The sequence below is a fragment of the Ursus maritimus genome, unplaced genomic scaffold (assembly GCF_017311325.1).
Source record: "Ursus maritimus isolate PB19 unplaced genomic scaffold, ASM1731132v1 scaffold_16, whole genome shotgun sequence".
Lineage (NCBI taxonomy): Eukaryota > Metazoa > Chordata > Mammalia > Carnivora > Ursidae > Ursus > Ursus maritimus.
This window is the reverse complement of record NW_024424008.1, coordinates 13328252-13349648: the sequence shown is the minus strand read 5'-3', so window position 1 is coordinate 13349648 and position 21397 is coordinate 13328252. Positions and strand designations below refer to the sequence as shown.

At 51.6% G+C, this 21397-nt stretch overlaps 1 protein-coding gene across 1 annotated transcript in view; it reads left to right on the top strand.

Moving 5' to 3' along the window:
• The window catches only part of LOC103678086 (teneurin-4-like), a 279793-nt gene that overhangs the window by 191554 nt on the left and 66842 nt on the right, over window positions 1-21397 (top strand). Inside the window, exons 4-5 of the mRNA XM_040630911.1 lie at window positions 9217-9504; window positions 12508-12777. Of these exons, the coding sequence (XP_040486845.1) occupies window positions 9282-9504; window positions 12508-12777 (493 nt within the window). The 5' untranslated portion in view covers window positions 9217-9281. The remainder of the gene's footprint in view (window positions 1-9216; window positions 9505-12507; window positions 12778-21397) is intronic.

Here is a 21397-nt window from a genome sequence, read left to right as displayed (position 1 = left end):
TACATAAAAGGCAGTCCTCAGGCATGCCTTACTTATGACCTCATATACCACCCCAATTTGCAGAAGAGAAAACTGAGGTCAGGAAGGAAAACATGAAAGAGCTGGCAGCTCCTGGCTTTTTACTTGCTGCGGTGGCTGTCACCAAGTCACAGCTGCCCTAGCGCTCCCTCCTTTCTATGGACACAGAGCCATGGGCAGCTCAAGGAGGGCACAAGCAGGTGCTACATTCACAAATCTGGGGGGCTCCTGTGGGATGGAGGGAGTTAGTGTTAAAACTAAGAAACTCGCTATTTCTGGAGCCTTAAGCCAGTGCCTGCTGCCTGTGGCACTGGATTTCTCCTCCAGCTCTCCCCTCGAAAATAGAAGCCTAACTCAGGAGCCCCAGGTAATTACAGGTTAAGCCTTGGGCACAGCAGGGGATGTGCGATTAATCAGTGCAACTATCTCTCCCCTCCCTCTGATTATCTCATAATGGGGTCCCAGGATAAGCCCATAGAAAATCCGAAGTCTGTGCAGAGCCCTTGCACACTTTTTGCAGAGAATTAGCACTCTAATAAAACCTGGGTTTGGGGCTTGACCCTTGAGTGGGGTTTCCAGGGAGAAGGGGGAGCTGGGGGGCCAGACAGACCGTTTCCCAAGGTCCATGAAGGAGCTGAGTCGTAACACACAGCCAGCGCCTCTGAGGCTTGGTGGGGCTGCTTCTGAGAAAGCCATGTGGCGTGGAGCTGCCCAGTGGGTGCGTGGGGACCAAGGGGATCCCAGGGGTTCTGGCCAACCCCATGTGAGAGGCATGTGGGTGAATATGAGCACACCGTTTTCCCTGTCCCCCGGTTACCTCTTCCGCAGCTGTACGGCCTCGGCTCAGGTGTCACCCCCTCCAGGCCGCCCTGCTTCCTGACCCCACCTGAGCTGCCGTCCCTGCCTCTCCCCCCGAGTGTCTCTGTCGGGTGCTCTTTTGCGTGCACTGTGCTGGAACCATCTGTAGATGTGTCTGTCCCTCTGTGTCTGATCCAACTCCTTGTCCCCACACCTCACCCTTAGAAAACCTTATAGGATGGGAAAGAGGGAACGAGGCTGGATGAACCCTGAGAAAGGTCTCTAAGAGGGGAATGTGAGGGCTTGAAAATCTTAGGAGAGAGCTTCAGCCTGACAAGAAGACCCAAGGACAAACAGACAAGCCCATCTTCTGGAAGGGCTGCTCCTGGGACAAAGGCACTGGACTTCCTTCCTGGGACCCCAAGACATAGAGCTAAGGCCTTTGGAAGGGAGCTAAAAGAAGCTTCAGCTCCATATCAGGAAGCACAGTCGAAGCTTTCCCTGGTGGCAGGGAAGTCCCCAGTTTTGGAGGTGCTGTGACCCCTTGGGATGGCACGGAGGGGATTCGGACATCTGATGGGGCATGAACCAGCTGACCTTTGATGGTACTGTCAATCTTAAGATAGTAAGTGCCACATTTTCTGACTCTAAGAGGCTCCCATTTATAAAGGGGAATCATTGGCTGGGAAGTAGCTTCAGGAGGGGAAGATCTGGGTGGAGGAATCGGGAAAATATGGCCCTTATGTTCCCTCGTGTGGGTTGAAGGCTTGTTGTGTCCCGGGTCCTGTGTACGCTCAGCCCTTTCGAGGGGTCAAGGCAGCTCTGGTGGGAGCTCTCTGAGCTCAAGATCGGAGGATGGTGCCCGTACAGCAGTCCCCTGCCCTTCGCTACATGGCCTATGACAGGCCCTCAGACAAAAGGGCAAGATGGCACAAGTAGGCAGTGCACCATCTGTCACCTGCTTGCCAGCTGCTGATTAAGGATGTCCCCGTAGTTGAGCTGAGCACTCGGCCACACTCCACCAGGTTCCCAAGAAAGCCCTTTTTTTTTGGCCCACGGCGCTGTCTGGGGCCACTTCGGGTAGGAGGTGTCAAAGCAATCCTCCCAAAAAGCCTAGGTTAGGTGCTAACCTGGTTCGTCAAAGGAGTTAATACTGCTAACAAAACACAATGAAAAAGCAAATAGAACATCTAAAGAAATTAAAATAAGGGATGACGTTGGTGGGAAGCAGTAAAGATTATGACTAAAAGCTTGAGCCTTGGGGTCATATAGACCCAGGTTTGAATCCTGGCTCTGTTACCTCCTTGCTGGGGCCCTCTGGGCAAGGCACTTAACCTCTCGGAATCCCGGGTTTCTCGTGTATAAAATAAGGGTGGTTTGGGGATATGGTGAGGATACAATGAGGTCATGCTATGAAGACCTTGCCCTTGGCCACCATTATTGTAACCACTGTCACTGTTTCGAAGAGCAAGAGTCCCTAAAGTGACGGGGCCAGACAAATGTGCTCAGGGTGCCAGAACAGAGAATGCAGACTTGGAAACAGGGCTCCCAGATGCCAGTCTCGGCATATTGTATGAACTTGGCCATCGCTTTGCTGCTCTGAGCTTCAGTTTCCGAATCTGTAAAATGGCGTTGACGATGCCTAGTCCTCTGGTGTGCACGTAGCCCCACACATCACCGATGTCCCCTCCACCCCTGGCATCCGCCTTCATATCGCACACGTCCCTGGAGTTTGAAACAAAAGCCTTGCAAGACCAAACTCTGAAGAACTAAGGAAAGTAAAAATTCATGATGATTTCCTGCACACATACACAGACAGATAACGCCCGGGACTTACAGTTTGTAGAACACATTCTAGCTCTGAAATATTTATGGGCCCTTCTTGACACACAAAGAACTAAAAATATCACCCTGTGCTTATGTTCAGGAAAACTTATAAAACTGCAGTCCAGGAGGAATTCAGTCAATTTCCTGGTTCGTCTCTGGCTGTTTCTAGTTTGGGAGGAAACCCAGGGTGGTAACAGCCCCCGTTTCCCCGCGGGTTTGGGCGGGGGCAGAGGTTACTCGGCAGTGCTGTGTGTCTGTTCAAGTCTCCCTGCCAATCCGGGCCCCAGCCCCTCGTAAATACTGCCGGAGCCCATGTGAAGGGCCCAACTTTGCTTCTTGAGTGTCTTCCCGCACACCAAAGGCTTTGTTTTCCCCATTTCCCCTTGCCTCGCAGGCCCAACGCCTGTGCTGCTCTTCCTGGCCAACTCCTGGCCCCGGCCCCATCCAGGCCTCTGAAACCCAGCTGGAGGACACGCTCCCCCAGGACCTCCCATCCAGGCTCTCTGCCACACGCTCCTTTGCATTTTCCTGTCATTGAGATGACTACTGTTTGTGGAAATGGCTCTTTTTCTCCCCTCCCAGGCTTTCTCAGCGAACTTCTCTCTCCCTCAAGGCTGGACTCGAGATAACTGGGTCTCTCCCTGGTCCCAGTTCTCTTGTACCTCCAACTTCCCTCCATGCTGTGACCAGAATGGTGCTTTTCAAACTGTGGGTTAGCAACCCATCCATAATCCAATTTTAGTGGAGTAGAATAAAATAGAAAGTGTCAGGTGCTACCCTGGAGGAAAGATTAGGCATAGTTTCTGAAATACTTATTTTACTTAGAAATTTGTAGATATATGTGTTTTCTGGATGGTGAAATGTATTTTTACTGTAGGTCAGAGAAAATGGAAAGTCAGACCTAGATTTCTTTTCTCTCCTTACCTCCAAATGGTCTGGCCTAGCTCACTTCTTTTTCTTTTTCTTTTTTTTTTAAGATTTTATTTATTTATTTGACAGAGAGAGAGAGAGCATAAGCTAGTAGAGAGACAGGCAGGGCGGAGGGAGAAGCAGGCTCCCGGCTCAGGGCTCAATCCCAGGACCCTGGGATCATGACCTGAGCTGAAAGCAGATGCTCAACTGACTGAGGCACCCCTGGCCTAACTCACTTCTCCTTGACATTTTTGGGTCATAGTTTAGATGTCACTTTCTCTGGGCAGTGGTCCCTGATCTCTCCACCTTTGGCCCATCTGGCTTGGGTTAGGGTTCCCTGTGGTCCTTCCCCAGCCTCTCTCCCTGTCTGACTTGTCCATGTTCTAGAAGCTCCAAGAAGTAGGAAGCTCATTTGTCTTGTCCACTGATGCGTCAAGCAAGGCTTGGCACGGCAGTGTGGGAACTCAGTGTTGGAGAGAAGAGGCAGGGTGGGAGAAGGGGGAGGGGCGGGAGGGAACAAGGGAGCCTGGTATGTTACCTCTGAACATCTTCTGCACTTAGGACAGCAAAGGTAATCAGCCATGACTTACTAAATGAATTAACCTATGGTACGAGGTGAGCAATACCTTTCATGAGGTTTAAACATTTTCTTCTGATTCAAATCTAGGCCCTGACATTTGGAAGCCACAGGATCTAGAGCAAGTCACTTAATCTCTTTGAGCTCATTATCTCATTTGTACAATAAGAGTAAATAAGAGAAAATACAAAAGAGGATCTATCTAACGCGTGTAATTGTGGTAGGGATTAGGAGTAGTGTGTACAAAACACCCAGCACACAGTAGGGGTCTGGTAAATGGTGGCTGCTATATGGTGATCACCTCTTTCCCTATCTGAGATCATCCTCTGATCACCACCCCCACCCCGGGTCTCCCAGGCACCTCCACATTCACAGACCTGTTCAGACCTTCTAAGTCTATCAGAGCCCAGCTCCCTGTAAAAGAAAAAAGCCTAAAATGTAGATTTTAGAGTCCCCTACCAGCTGTGTGAACTTGACCAGCCACCCGGGCCATATCGCCTGCTCTCTGGAATGATAAATGAGCAGAGCTCTTACGGGGCTGTGCGGAAGGCATTGCATACAGGACTCGATGCACCCACGTTTCTTCCCGTCTCCCGTCTGGGGCTCACTCTCCTCCCCCAGAGAGAGGCCAAGAATGACACCCGTGCCCACATCAGGAGAAACGTGTAGAACCGCAGGTCATGCCCATCGAAGCACCCGTGGTTGCCCCCTGGGGCTGACACCCCCGAGACAGAGCTCCCGTCCTGCTCATGTTGGGGCCCAGTGCCCAGCACAGGTCTGTCTGGAACAGGCTGTGGGACTGAACTCCTCTCTGAAGGCCCCGTCCTGGTGCTTGGGCTTCACCCGGAGAGAGTTCCATCCAGCCACACCTTGGGAGCAGGCCAGGGTCTCGCACATGCTCCGTGTGTGCAGTTACACCACTGGAGGGTCAGAAATAACGACATGTCAATAATGGCGGCGATGATGACGCTGGGCGTAGGCCTTCTCCATCCCTTACGGCTACAGAGACAAGGTGTGTTATAGCCTATGAAGGGTCTAACAAAGCCAACACCTAACTTGCCAGAGCCCCATATCCAGGGGGTGGCTGAGAAGGATGGTAGAGCTTGTTCCATCACTGTGCGTGGTGGGGGGCTCTGGGAAGGAAGGTCTGGAGACGGGTCGGTCCGGCCCTTGATCCACTTCTTGACTGTGTGGCTTTAAGTGAGTTATTTAACTTCTCTAAGCCTCGGGTTCTCTTTATCATTAAGAGAGACCATTGCAGAGTGGGATGGTGGGGACTAAATGAGATCACCTAACACAAGCACTTCGCCCAGCGTCTGGCCTACGGTAAGCCCCGAGTAAGCGGGAGCTGTGGGTTTATTTGATGATGATGGTCCCTATGGTTACTGAAAGTCAACCAGATGGTAAGGGGTCAGGATCCGTCAGGAAACAGGATTCGCTCCAGATGCTTTAAATGAACACACTTTAACGAAGGGACAGAGGTGTGGGCAGGTGAGGAGAGCCAGCCACAATGGTGAGACAACCAGGGTCTAGCAGTGGCAGGAAATGGGGACCCCTTCCCTCCCCCCGCCCCCGGCCTGGACAGGTGAGGACAGGGAAGGATATTGAAAGAGGACTGGAAAAGGGGCCACCTGGCATCTGATGAGCGGACAAAGGCCTATGAAGCAGTGAGAGAGCAGGGAAGCAGCACTGCCCCTCTCGCCTACACCCTCCTGCCCCAACTCCCTCAGGTGCCTCGCTCAGGTGAACCCAGCGAAACAGGGACGTGGAGGCTCAGTGACAGTCCAGATGGAGGGTATCTGAGAAATGGCTGGCAGTTCTGAGGGACAGAAACAGAGGGGTGCATCTGGAAGAAAACAGGTGCTCTGCGGGTTGTGGGAAGGAACAGAGGGAGGGTCAAGAAGGTCAGGCTAATGGACTTCGGGGCGGTGGGGAACCCCTGGTCAGCAGGAGGGGCTGACATGTTTATACACGAACGTGTATGAGGTCTGTCTGCTGCCCAGCCCGTGGAAGAGGGTCGCCGTGGGTGGGTCCGAGCCAGACTCTTCCCCAGCATTCCTCCATTGTCCCGCCATGTCTCTGCGCCACTGGACTGCAGATCCTCGCCCCGAGGGGAGCTCTTCTCCACTGTCACCTCTTGCATCCAAGCCTCTTCCTCCTCTATTAAATGCCAGGCTGAGTATGAACCATGACCAACCTCCTTCTCTTAAAAAAAAAATACTATTTACTGAATTACTATATTAAGCCTAAAATGGAAGAAAAGAAATAAAAAGGGAATGGGAGCAAGGCAAGTGCTCTCCCTGCCTCTGCTTTGTGACAGGGAAGCCGCGGGTTTCAGGGCTGTGTGCTTAATAATGCGTAGTTACTGAGCCTTCGCCTTGAAGCCAGTGCCTTTGGTCAACAGGCTTGCACTGATAAGAAGACATAGTCATCCACCAATTTAACAACCCAAAATATGTCTCGGCCTTATTAACGTATGTTTCCAAGGGGATGTTCCTTCTCCAATTATAACTGACACTTACCTGAAGCCTTCTAAAGTGGGCCTTTTAAAAATAAAATGTGGGTTTTTTTCTGATGGCAATAATGGCTAATATTTATTGAGCACCCATTATGTATTAGCGACAGTATCTCCCAGGGACGTGTATTAACTCATTTCATCCTCAGAACAACCCTACGAGGTTGGTACTGTCTTACAGATGAGGAAACTGAAGCACAGAGAGGTTAAATAACTTGTCCTGGGTCACACAGCTGCTAAATCCATGGTGGACACATACCTCAAAGGCAGGCTTCCTTTGAAATTTTAAAAGACTACATCTAAGCAATGCCTTCAATTCAATTTTAGATATACCTAAATCAAACTGCCAATATTTTATACCACCTACGATTGGTAAGAAGTAAGAAAGGAGCTGTCATAATTTTATTCTTTCATTCATTCAGTACACATCTCATGAGCTCTGTGGATGCCAGCCAGCCTGTCCTCAAGGAACTGCAGTCAAGGGCAGAGGCAGACATGGACACAGACCATCCGGTTAGCTGGAAGTACAATGATAAATCAACATGCACAGAGGTGGAGAGGCCACAGAACTAATGTCCAGGAAAGTTGCAAGGGGCCCAGTGAGAAGGAAGTGAGTCGGGCCAGATCGAAGAAGAATAGCTTTCCGTTTTGACCGAGAGACTGGAATTTATCCTGAAGCCTGCACAGAGCTGCCACGGAGGCGTGAGCAGGGCAGTGGCATGATCTGGGCTTAGGAGCTTTATGTGGCACAGCCTACAGAGCCAGTATCATCTAGTGGTTGTACCCATGTGCCAAGTTCAACCCCTGGGTCAGGATGATGGCTCCACCAATGAAGAGCCATGTAACCTTGGGCAGTATGCTTAACCTTGCAATTTCCCATCTGTAATTTGCAGATAATCATAGTACCTATATTATGGAATTGAAGCAAAGACTAAAATATTATCACATATAATATTAGTGAAAGTAAGTACTCAATAAGTATTAGCTACTACTAATAACAGTATATTGGCTCTTATTGTGAAACCATTATTAATATTATTAATTATTAGTCACAATGGCTAACATTAGTGCTTACTCTATAGTATCATCACCATTATTGTCATTCAGGGGGATGGGTTGGAGGTGAAGGGCCAGAGGGCACAGAGGCTGGGTGACAGTCACCGTACATCCTCATCCGAATTAGACCAGAACAGAGCTTTGGGTCAAAAGCTAGTATTGGGTCCATTTAGGAAGTTATAACCAGCCTTTTTAAAAAAGTGAAAGAGAATGAAATAGGAAATATCAGAGTACATTGTTCATCATGCAGTAACTTTGGTTTTGTGAATCTTATTTCCATTTTATACACATAAACACATGCATTCACTTATGTAAATATATGTATCCGATCACAATGTAAGATGCTTTTCAAATTATGGATTGCAAGCGAAAAGGTTTTACAGACCCTGGCATAGAAAGTATTATCACCGGTCTTCCCTCCAGCCCTGCCCCTCAGGCACTCAGAGGACAGACTGTCACGTCTTGTCAGCCAGTGCCAGGAGGCTGAATGTTAGGAAGCCAGAGCTCAGAGCTTGGGTTTGGGCCCTACTAAGATGATTTGCTTCCTGTGTATCTGAGGTCAGACTCCTTGTCCCCGAACTAATTTCCAGGGGTATTTTGAGAACTAGGTCCCCACAAGTATCACCTACACATCTTGATTGGGTCTAGTGGCAACCCCAAGGCATTGTTGGCTTGGTTACTAATGCACCCTGAGGCCTTGGCTCTGGGTCACTGTTGCCCCATGTATAAAATGGGAGTGAAAACAGTTGTCTTATCTGCTTTATGGTTATTATGGGGCACCAATAAAATCACAAATGTTTGCACTCTTTGAATATCATGGAAAACACATAGAAGGAAGTCTACAGTAGACACTTGGGATCCATGATGAATCCCAAAGACACCTAAGTGATAATCTCAGACCATTCTTTGGCTGAAGAAAGTGATGCAGCTTTCCAGGTTAGGACATATGGACCCATTTGACTGGGTCTAGAGAGATCTTTAACAAGATGAGCAGAGCTTACTGCGGAACCAGGCTGAGACCAGCCCTGGAGAGGGCCTTTTGGATCTTGGGAGGGAAGAATACATGCTAAGAGCTTACCCCAGTGCCTGGGTATGGTCATTCATTTCACAAATTCTTAAGGAGCCCCTGCTCTGTGTCAGGCCCTGTCCCAGCTGGGGACATGATGGAAACAAACACATGATTCCCATGTAGAGGGATTACTGAAATCAGTGTCCTCTGGCCTTTGTTGTCGGCTTCCTTGATACCCATCGCTTGAAGAGAGGCTGAGGCATCTTCGTGGTGGACAGGCGGAGTAGCAGAAGGGGACAGGATTCAGCATCAGAGGCCCTGGATGCAGGCCCCCTCTGCTGCTAACACGTGTGTGGCGGTGGAACGGTGCCCTCCCTTCTCCAAGTCTAAAGTCCCTCCTCCACAGCATTGCGGGCCGATCAGGTCCGGGAGGGACTGGGGTATTGCCTTTGCCTCCTGGGGCCTGAGCTCACGCACGCCCTTTCTTTGGTTCCCTGGCTCCAGAGCACTCGGCCCTGAGTGCCGCGAGGACCCTGTTCGTGGATGTGGAGGAGCGCGGGCCGGAGGCCATGGACGTGAAGGAGAGAAAGCCGTACCGCTCGCTGACCCGGCGCCGCGACGCCGAGCGCCGCTACACCAGCTCGTCCGCGGACAGCGAGGAGGGCAAGGCTCCGCAGAAGTCCTACAGCTCCAGCGAGACCCTGAAGGCCTACGACCAGGACGCCCGGCTGGCCTATGGCGGCCGCGTCAAGGACATGGTGCCGCAGGAGGCCGAGGAGTTCTGCCGCGCAGGTGAGGGCAGCGGGGGGCGCGGCTGGGGGCGGGGGCGCACCTGCATGCCTGGGCGCGAGTGCGGGCAGGTGGGCCGGACGCAGGTCAGCGCCAGGCCTCGGCTCTTTTGGCACCTGGATCTGGTCAGAGCCTGCCTATAACTCATTCTTGGTTTGTTCATCTTCACGCTCACCCGGTTCGTTGGCATAAAGCGGTGGTTAGGAGCTGGGCTGCCTGGGGTTGGGTGCAGAACCCCCACCAGCTCTGCTCTAGGCCTCAGTCCTCATGTGTCAGACGGGCCTGAGTGGCCTCCCCCTGTTACAGAGTGGCATGCTGTAAGTGGGAAGCGAACTAACATCAAGTGCAGAGTAAGTCAGCTGTTGGTTTTGTTACTTGTCATATATGTGTCCATTCAACAAAAATCACGTTTTCCTCAAACATTGTCCCAACCTTGCGAGAAGACGTTCCTGACATAGACCTAAAATCCTGGCACCGGACTCCTCTCCTTCACTTCCTGAATAGCCTGTCCATCCTACTCCGAAGTGCCTTTCAAATCCATTCCTCTTCTTCAACCACTCTGCCGCTGTCCCTGTTCAGGCCACTGTCATCTCTCCGGGAGGGTTGACCGCAGCCCCTTTCACCCAGTGCTGCTCCCTTGCGGCCATTCTGTGCACTGCAGCTAGAGTGAAGTTGGGAATGACTCCCCATTGCCCTCAATCTGAGCTCCTTAAGGTGCCATAAGGGACTTTCCCCAAATCCGTTTTCCTCCCTGGACTGTTTCATCCCCTGCCTCTCCACCCCTGCCACCAGTGCTCCTGCCCTGCAGGCCCACTCATCATTCCCACGTATGCCATGATATCCCTTCCCTACCCTGGTGCTTCAGTGATTCCTGTTTTTCTGCCAAAAGAGCCGTAAGCCTTCTGTGATGCTTGATGGGCTCCGACCAATGGCTGATTCTGCCCCGCCTGCTCCCCTTCCAGCTGGGGTTAGCCAGGCAGGGTGCTGTGTAGTTTAGATATGTTTTAGTATTGTTATCTAATCCTTACAACAATGCCACACCGAATCATTTCCCCCAGATCCCAGAGGTAAGAAGAACTGGTCACACACACACACACACACACACACACACACACACACACACCCTCATATAGCCTGACACCCACCCGGCCTTTCCCACAGGACCAAATCCACATGAGAGCTGACCTGTTAGTAAGGCTGACTTACTCAGGGCAGGAATATGAGCTGGGGCTGGGAGCAAGACAGAGGCAGAGAAGGGAGACCAGAGAGAGGAAGACAGAGCAGAGGCAGGGGGCAGTGGGTGGGAGGAGGCTCGGGCATCAGTTGGCAGCCAGTATAGACCTGTTTCATGACTGTAGCCTCAAATTAAGGCCGGAGCAGCATGAAGCACCTGAACGTCAGGCTTGGGGCACATCCCCTCCCACTGCACCTCTCATTTCAGCAGCGGCCTGGGTGGTCTCTGCTCCCCTCCTTCCGCCTCTCTCTATCCATCCACCAAAGTCCTGCCGGAGCACGTCTGTCTGTTTTCTTACAACTTGTGCCGAGCACCCACTCTGTGCCAGGACAGAGGGGCTGCACCCAGAGCCGCCTGGGACACTCAGGAGCACAGGGCTGATGTGCAGAGCGATGCCCACCACTGTAGTCAGAGCTCTCCCTGCTGGCTCCCCTCCTCCCTATCTGGCAGGTCCCCTCCCGGACCAGAGGAGGAGACCTGCTCACTTGTCTTTACAGGCTTTCCTGTTCAGCCCTGGCCTTGCTTGCAGGAATCCTTCTAAGCTCGGACATCTCTTCTTCCTCTGTTCTCCAAGTTCACTCTCATTTGCAAACCTCTCCTCTGAGCTCCTGCCCTCCGCCTCTGTGTTCCCAGAACACTCTCGATGGGTCTCCTGACTTTGGACTTCAACCCTTAATCGTGATTTTGGTTGTTTCGCCCCCACTTGCTATGAAGTCCGGCACCACGCCCTACTCATTGCTGTGTGCTGGTGAAGGCCACGGCCAGCTGGAATTGATTTGAATGTGGGCGCTACCTGATTATAAGGCCATTTCCCAGATCAGTGGTTTAATTGGGATATGGCCCTTGGTGTCTTTGTCCGCCCCCTTTTTCTTATCCCCAAAACACTCATGGGAATTTTAGAAATATGGGAGAAGCTGTCCTTGAATAGACATTGAATGAACACTCAGGTGTGACATGGAGGCTGTGTTTCCCATGGAGGGGGAAATCCTACTCAAATATGAATCCCCGAGTGAACCCCCTCACCCACGTCTTCTCTGGCCTGTCTAGGACATCGCCAGGCCTTCCCGAGACCTCCAGGCCTCTCAGCAACCCAGCTCTGGCTGTGTGCTGGGCTCCCTGGATTCCTCCAAACCCTGCAGATTCCCGCCACAGTCCCGGCCCCACGTGGCATGAGGAAGCGGGAAGCAGAGCCCATGGCCTGCGTGCGGCCCACTTTTCTCTACCAGTCCCCATCTTTGGTGTCATGCTCCAGGCTTTCCTGACCTGGCCAGGGCAGCCATCTGCATCTCCTCAACTAGCCGTCTGCCCTGCTCAGGAGTGCTGCTCCCTGCCAAGTCCTCCTTGGACCAGACATCGATTTAACAGACATCTATTGAGCCCCTACTGACGGCTGAGCACAGGGATTTAGGAATGAGTCTGACGTGGTCCCTGCCTCTGTTGAGGTCAGCAGCAGTGGAAGGGTTAGGCCCTTGGTCCTACTGTGTGGGACGACTGGGGCCAAGGACTCCAAAGGGAGCTTGGCTGCAAGAAGCAAATGACGGCCACATGGGGTGTAGGTATTAGGGGGCACTTCACAAAGGAGGTGCCGTACGAGTTGGGCCTTAAAGGATGTGGAGGAGTTGGGCTGATGGGGGAAGGGCGAGGAGCCATTTAGAAGAGAGGCCTGTGTGCAGAATACCACGCAAGCTCCAAAGACGGCGGTGAATCCCGGGCTGAGGGGTCAGGTTTTTGGCGGGGAGACCCTAACCTAGTTCACCTGCCTTTCCTCCCAGGAGCCAACTTCAGCCTGCGGGAGCTGGGGCTGGGAGAGGTGACGCCCCCCCATGGGACACTGTACCGGACGGACATAGGCATCCCTCACTGCGGCTACTCCATGGGGGCCAGCTCCGATGCCGACGTGGAGGCCGACACCGTGCTGTCCCCGGAGCACCCCGTGCGGCTGTGGGGCCGGAGCACACGGTCGGGGCGCAGCTCCTGCCTGTCCAGCCGGGCCAACTCCAACCTCACTCTCACCGACACGGAGCACGAGAACACCGAGACTGGTGAGTGGCCCACATGGCCCGTGAGTTTCGAGGCCAGGCTTTTCATTACAATATTGATTTTCTGCTCCATTGCTGGGGCTCTGGTGACGTTGGTGAAAAATTGCTTTGCTCTCAGTGGTCAGAAGTCAGAGCCTCTGCACAGTCACAAGAAATACCCACCCACTGGTGACACACCAGAGATTGGGTCACTGCTCTTTGTTTTCAGATTGGGGGGCACCTAAGGCCCGGGGTAATCACTTGCAAGGTGCCTCTGTGTGGGAGAGCAGTGGTAACGGGTCCCCAGCAGCTTGTTGTCCATCGCGTCAGCCGTGTCTGGTCCTGCCTGAGTCCTGCTCAGTCTCCAGCCTCCAGGGGCTCAGCAGTCCTTGGCTCCCTGCCCCAGTGTCTGTTGGAGTAACTTCAAACTTAGTTTGCTCCCACTTTCCCTTGATCTCAGCTGCAGATCTGGAGACATGCAGGCTCTGGGCCCTCTATCCCCCTCTCACCTCTGCAGCCCTTCTTCCAAGGCCCAAGTGATATTGTGGGAGAAAGAGAAGGCAGCCAGTTCACATGCCTCTTTTCTAAGGTGCAAGGAAGGGAACCTGGTTTCAGACTTTTCCTCCTTCCTTTTGGAACCTTGTTGGCAGATGTCTGAGGGGCTCCGGGTGGGATGCAGCCGTGCGGGGCGCTGCTCAGGCAATCTCCCTTCTCTGGGGCTTTGTGCCCCGCCACACTCCGGGCAGCTTTGTGGACCCAGGTCAGAACTGAGGAGGCACCTGCTGGGTCTGGCAGCGAAGTCTTGGGGAGGGTGGCAGAGACCAGGAACAGCCCCGCTGCCCAGGGGAGAAGAGGGCTTTTGTTTCTCAGAAGTTTAATGAGGGGGTCTGCTGGTGCTTCCATTCAAGATTGAGAAGGGCAATGGGAGTGAAAACTGGGCCAAGTCAGGCACCAGTGCCCCCTACTGGTTTCCAGCTCCAAATGCAGGCTCCTAGTGATTCCTGTCCAGGATTCCCCAGAGTCAGGGTGGGGACCGGGTCAGAGGTGAAGGCTTAGGCAGTTTGGTCTTTGAAGAGGATGCTTTAGCTAGGTTATGCACAACACAATCCCTGCTTTGGAGTCAGGCAGGAGACCAGCCAAGGTCAGGGTCAGGTGGGAAATTTATTTCCTTAAAGAGTCAGGTGCAGCAGGGTTCCAAATATCCATTCTGCCACCTCTCCCGGAGAGCTCAGAGGTTTTCCTAGGGAGCCTGTGCATTTGTCTGAGGGGTAGGGGAGAGGCAATGCCTAGATGCTGGCTTGGTGTTTCCCCCCTCCCTCTCCCTTGACCACCAACCAGCCCTGTGAGGGGGGTCAGTGACCTCAGCACCTGAAGGAGATCCCCCTCTCTGCAGTGACAAGCCATCCTCACTCCATTCACTTTCCCCCCAAGGCCCAAGCCAAGCCAGCAGTCCCTTCTGCCTCCACTCCCACCATGCACGGAACCAGAGCAAGGATTTGATGTATAAGGCCTGTACAGAGAAAATGGCCTCTGATTAGGAGGCAGGAAGCCTCAGTTCCATCGCTGACCTGGGGTGTGACACTGGATAAGTTGGATCCTTTCTCTGGACCTCCATTTCCTCATCTATAAAATAGTAAAATAGTTTGCACCAAATCTGCATTTCCTATATCTGAGAATGCTAATAGTACTTAGGTTGGGGTGGGGAATGACAGCCAGAAGGTGCTCTGTGATCAAATAATGTAGGAAGCACTATGTTGAATGAATTTAAACCAATTTCTTTACTGCAGGACTTCTCAGAGCCTTTAATCTATTAAAATGTGCATGCTAATGGGTATATCACTAAGGAGAGATAGATGCAGCATTCCGCCCGTTGATCTGAGCGTGGAATCCTTTGTTCTCAGAGTGTCTGATGGGTTCAGTGTTCTGATGAACACCTTTAGGGAATAATTGAGCTGGATGGCCTGCAGGCCCTTCTGGATCTGGGCTTCTGGGACTCAGGGTGCTTACATTCAGATGAAGGTGCATGAGAAGAGAAGGATAGTGGCAACGTTAGCGGTGAGTAGCTGCGCTCGCTGGGCAGCAGACCCCAGGCACAGGGCCAGCGCTTTAGTTCCAGCCTCTCATCTCCCCCCGCCAGCACCCTTCTAAAGTAGGTTTATTATCCTCTTTGCACAGAATAAGGAAACTATGCACTGAGGGGTTAAGATGCCTGCCAGAGTCACACAGCCAGCAAGACAGGATTTGAACTCGGGCCTGTATGGCTCTAAAAATCTTTATTCTTGTAGCCCTGGTGAGTGAATTTCCTCTGCAGCGGAAGACTTAGGTTGTTTGTTCTTTTGAAGGCTTCTTGCCATGGTGACAAATGATCATTTTTCCATAAAGTCATGACAGAGTGAGGTGCACACCGCCCACATTATTGTATATTCCCTGAGAGCTGAATTACAGCTGAATTAAGCCTCTGTTGGGTGATAATGACATAGTTGAGGAGCCTGAAGAGCTTCAGCCTTTGATAACGGCAACGGGAAATGGCTGCCTCCTTCCCCCCGCCAGGCCACCTTTTCCTTCCGATCGCCCGTCTCCGCGCCGGCTGTGGCCCTTAAGCCTCGCTGTACTCAGGGAAGATGGGCAGCAGAAGGAGGTGGGCAGGTGAACCTAACAAAGACCCCCTGGCCTCCACAGCCCTTCCAGGCCCGGACTCCCCAAGCCCACACACCAGCCGGTGCCCACGTGCCCGTCCACCTGCCCCTCGGTGGGGAGCTGCACTCACAGCTGTGTTCTGCTTGGGTCTAAATCGTATAGACAGCGCCTGAGCCATCTCAATGGCTCCCTTTTATCTGCTGGTGAGGTCGACGGCACTCTTGTTCACACCATTGTCTCCCCAGCCGACAGATGAGGGGCCCGGGAGGCAAAGATGGAAAGAGCTAGAGCCAGGCCCTACACGGGAGTCTGGTTCCGTCCTGGCTGTTCTCCCTCCCTTCTCCCTGCCCCTCTCATCTCCATCTCCCTCCCGTGCCCTCCTCTCTTTGTCTTGCATTCCTCCCCGGCCTCAGTTCTCCTTCTCTGATGAGAACGCAGGTCTCAGCACCAGGACGGGGCTCTGTCGCCCCGGGTGCATCAACCAGCCCCTCACCGTGTGGCTGCTTTTCAGGGGTACGGGGCGCCATCCTGAGGGCCCACCGTGTGTCACGCCACTGCTCAGGACAACACCGTGACTTTCCCATTTCACTGTGAGGAAATGAGCCAGATGGGAAGACAGAGGCTCCAGAAAGGTCAGCTGACCTGGCAGAGACTACGTAGCTGGTTAGGTCAGCAGGTCAGCAAAGCTTGGGTTGGAAGTCAGATCTCTCCAATCCTATAGTCTGAGCCCTTTGCCCACCTCCATTTGAATCAGTAAGTGTTGGACTCTCAGTGGAGGCCCACCAAAAATGTGTGACCAAGTTCTCAGAGATCCTGACCAAAGGTGAAATGCAAAGTAACCCCCAGTGACTTCCAGCCACGGGAAGGAACATCCACTCTGCCTCCCCGCCCGGCCTTGCATTAGTCAATAGTAATTGTCAACGGTATCGATAGCGGTGGAGGCTTTTGCTGAGGTCACAGTGATGCTGCACGCAGCTGCCATCAATAATAACTTTTATGGGGTCCATTAAAGCCAATTTCTGCCCCTGAAGGTTAATGTCAGCAGCTTTTATGTCACTGCTTAATATCCAAAATAAATACAGGATTGACTGGGTAACAGAAACACAAATCTTCCACCCCGGGGCCGTCAGGCAGAGCCAGCCCTTGGGCTTCTCCTGCTGAGATGGGCCCAGCAGGCTAGGGGACAATAAGGAGAAGCTGGCATTGGGCCAGGCACACAGTCGGCACTCAATAAGTGTTTTTTGTAGAAAGCAAAGGTTATGATCTGAGCTCCATTACCAACCACTGGGTCCGGATGACACGATGTCTCTGTTGTAGATGCCTATTGTAATTTGTCCTCCATCTATCCCAAGCTCCCTCGGTGTGCTGGGCATTTTTCTAGAATCAGGAGTCTAGATGAATAGCAGGGAGGTGGAGACATGACAGACAGCCTTGTGTCTCTGTCTACAGGGGAGGGATAGCAGGCGCCGTTGCGGGGTCGAAAGAGCAGTGGCTCTGGAGTCTAACGAGGGGGCCTGGCCTCATATCCTCAAGGCGCCGTGTCCTTCTCTGAAACCTTGGGCAAGTCGCCTCTCCTCCCCGCGCCATGGTTCCCTCATCTCTGAAACAACATAGCAGTGGCTACTAGGGACAGAGGCGGGGGGATGGGGAGTCAGTGTTTAATGGATGCAGAGTGTCAGTGAGGGAAGCTGCCAAAGTCCTGCAGGGAACGGTCTGATGGCCGCACAGCAGTGCGAATGTGCTTAGTGCCGCTGGTTGTACGCTTGGCACTGGTTTAAAGGGTTATATGTGTTCTACCACAATAACAATAATAATAATATAATAATAATAATAATAATAATAATAATAATAATAATAAAAACCAGAAGCAGCATATCATCTTCTTTCCTTGACGTGTTGCCATGAGGCTATGCTACAACATCTGTGAAGTCTGTGGTCTGTGTCGGTCCTTAACTGATGCTAGCTATTAATATTAATTTTTCGAGGAGCTGTGCAGTGACAGTAAAAGTAGCCATTGGTTTCACCCTGAGGGTGCAAAGTCTCACTCCTGCTTTCCGCTCACATTATGCACCTGGGCTTGAAGGCCAGGCAGAATCTCAGTGGGCATCAGAGCTCTGAGAGAGGCGTTCCCGGCAGAGGCGATTGCACAGGCCAAGGCCTAGAGGCGTGTGAAGAGGCACAGTAGGTCTGGGGAATAGTGAGAATTTCCTCTGTGCTTTAGTCCCAGAGGCAAATTGAGAAATGCATCTAGAAAAGAAATGATGAAACAGAATCACGGTTACCCCCAAATTATCACTCTGCCTAGGTGTCAAAAGGGAAATTATTGGTTAACCTAATTAGGCAGCCAAATTGCTTATTCACAGTCAGAAGATTAGGTGAGCATCTCCAAAGCACGGTGAGAAAGAAGCTCTTTAGCAATTGAACTCAATTTATCCTCTACCCTCCCTGGCCTCATGCTCATGAGACGTGGTTTAAAAATCTATAAGAATATCTATCATTAATTCCCTAAGTGGCCAGAGTACTGCAGCTACCCGGCCATTGTGTGCACGAGGCTCCATGTTGTAGGGTAGGAAGCCGGGCCCCCTTGGCCTGAGTAGCGATTGGACATCCGCATTTGACTACCCTCTGTCTAGTGAGCTGGGCCACGCTCCCTCTTGGGAATATAGAGGGACTTGGGATTAGACTCTCTGACTGGGCAGTAGAATGAGGGCTGTAAGGCCCCGAGTTCCAAAAAGGATTAGAAAGGGCCTATTAGAGAATCTGGGAATCTGAGAACTGGGGGACGAGAAGCACCTTAGAGACATCAAACCCATTGACTCTTAACCCTTCCTCAATTTCCAGGTTCAGAGAAGCTGAGTGACTTGCTGAAGGTTGCACAGCTAGTGAATGGCAGTGCCAGGGTTTGAGTCCAGATCTGCCTCTCCACAGTGCCCATTACCTTTCTTGACCACTGCACTCCACGGTTTGTTCTGTTTTATAGAGATATGTTTTTATTAGTTCAACATGGACTCTCTCTATATATAGATATAGATCTATATATAATCTGGGAGATGATTCTGTTTCCAGAACATCAAGTTCTTTGTCAGTATTGGAAGCTTGAGGAAAAGACACTGATTCCATAGCCTGTTAGAGTTCATTTGGAGCTAGACATCGTACCAGGCCACTCTCAGATTGTGACATGCTGGAGAAAAGACATTTAAAGTAGGGATCATAGAGGGTTAAGAGAAAAAATTCCAACCGGAAGGTATCTGAGAAGGTTTAATGGGAGACGCGCTGGCCCCTGGGCTTTGAGGGGTGGAAAAGACTAACAGGTAAAAAGGGAGAAGAAAGGGTGTTCTGTGTAGACAAGGCATAAAGGTGGACAAATAGAAAGTGTGTCCCATGAGGCTGGAAGATAAGGGTGCGACTGGAAATATGGGGACAGTGTGCTCAGAGGGAAGGCTGGAGAGTTAGCAGGGTCACCTGGCGTTTGCCAGTTATTTATGGAGGACCTACCCCACGACAGCACCATTTTAGATACGGGGTTCCAGCATGATCCAAACAGACCGAACTACCCACTCCTCAATGACGAGACTGACGATCAGCAAGTATGAAAACTGCATGATGCAGGATGTTTCCAGATGATAAGTGCTACGGAAAAAGGGACCGGGAATTCCAGGGTGAGAGCGGTTCTAAATATGGTGGCCAAACAAAGCTTCATGGAGAAGGTGACCTTTGAGGCATGGGAGCGAGTGGTGAGGATGTCTGGAAGAAACATGGTCCTGGCGGAAGGAAGAACAGGTTCAAGAGCCTTGAGGCAGAAGTGTGTCTGGTTTGTTTGAAAAGTAACAATGAGACCAGTATGGCTGGAGTAGGGAAGTGGGTCAAAGAGGTGGTGTGGGGCAGGCCGTTGCATGGGCAGCCACGGGAGGGTCCTGAGTTGAGGAGTGACAGGCTCTGACTAATGCTAGCACAGGAACATTCTGGAAGCTGCGTTGAGAATAGACCCTGGTGGGCTATGTCTAAGTAGGAGGCTATTGCTATACTCTGGAAGAAAGAGGATGGGGGCTTAGACAAAGAGGAAGCATAAAGGCGTGAAGACGGGATCTGGGCCTGGAGAAGGGAACAAGCCATCTCTTCCCTTGTCTACCCAGGGCCTTGTAGCAGTGAAGAAGACCTCCATACTCAGGTTCTGTGACCAAGATGGGTTCCTTCCCCCGGGGGGCGGGGGGGGGGGTTGTACCATTGATCCTTCTTCGAGCCTCACAGCTCCTTAGGCCCAGTTGTGGGGTCCTTGAGCACTGGCCTGTCCCGTGCCACGTCCCACGCTCTTTTGTGGCCTTGGTCATGGACCACACCCTTTGCTCATTCCTCATACCATACTCCAAGTTTCTAACCTTGCTGCCTGACTCCTACTCCCAGCCTTGCCTTACCTCCCACATGAGACTCTTGGCACCATCTTTTTTTGTTATAATCTTAGCTTTCCTTCAGCCATAATTCCAGCCCTTCCTTCTGCTCAGACTGCCTTGGTGAAGTCTGACTCAGGGCCCCCTCTCCCTAGCATCACATCTGCTAGAATTGCCTGTGATTGTGAAGCCAGTATCTGACAGCCACTAACACTGTTGTTCTCAGGCGTTCCTTGTAAGGAGACTTTGAGAAGTCCTGGCCCAGTTAAAATGTGCCCCAGTCCACCCCCCCACCCATCCCCACCTCGTCTGTGCTCTGTTGCTCTCCCTGGTGGGCAGAATGTGCTAATACAAGAGCACCTGGCTTCTGACTTGGAAAGAGGAAAAGAGGTAGGGAGATTCAAAGCTATGCGAAATTAAGATAGATTGCATTCTCAAAACTAGGTTAGGACCTGCTGTGTGCACAGAGGTTCAGCAAACCACAGTTTTGCTTTCATTTGAGCCAACACGATTTTCAATTCAGTGGAAGCAATGATGTGCACAATGACAAACGTCCTACCAGAAGGTGTTTTCCAGGCATCTTTTTTTCCCATCAGTAAGTTCAGCTTTGTCCAGGGAGAATGGCTCAAGGAGTAGTTGGTGGTGGGAAAAGAGCTCTCTGCCCACAGGAGCCTAGTTCCAGTGCCAGGGTGTCTGGAGTCTGGGGATAAATCTGGTGTCAATTTTAGGCTCTGTCACCAGTCCCCATATGACCTTGAAGAAGTCACTTCTCCCCTCCAGGCATTAGTTTCCCCATCAGCCTGATGGAGTTTTTGGAATCTCAGGCAGCAAGATAACTTGGAAGGAGAACAGACTTTGGAGTTGAACTCGGAATCCCAGCTTAGCCACTCAGCAGTTGAACAACCTACTGAATCTCGCTGAGCCTTGGTTTCTTCATCTGCAACATGGGAACGAATAGGCACCGAGCTCCCCAAGTTGTAACAAGCCTGCCTGGTGACTATGCCCATGAAGGAATCAGCACGGTATTTTCCAAATTGTGGGTCACGACTGATCCTTAAATAAAGGCTGGGGCTCCGCATCATTTAGAATAATAACAACAAAGAGAACAGAGAGGAGCCGACTAGAGCTCATAGCACACAGCAAGGGAAGTTGTTTTGTGAATTTCTAGTTTAATTCTGCTTTACACACAGCATCAGTACGAGGTCATCCCCTACAGTGTTTTCCTTATTGAGGAGTTGAGTTAGAAAAAAATAAGTTTCAAAGATGGTACCAGGCACATAGCAGGACCTTGTGAGTGTCAATTCCTCTCCTTCAGGAGCCCCTCAGCTTGAAGATTCCATGATTCATGATGTCAGAGTCTTGTCCAAAAACTGTTGACATTGTATTTTGGGGGCTCCCTTACTGAGAATGAGTATAGATTAGGCAGAGCCTCATGATTCAGTTGGGCTCTGGGGTCAGATCGACTTGCCCAACGTCACATAGCTTGTATGCTGATAGAGCTGGCATCCCTGGTCTGTGGGGTCCCAGCCATCTCTCCTGTGAAAATGGCTAGCGGGGTGGCTATTAGCTCTAGGTTGCTATGAGCTATGAGGACAGCAGGAAAAGCACCCCCAGACGGGAAG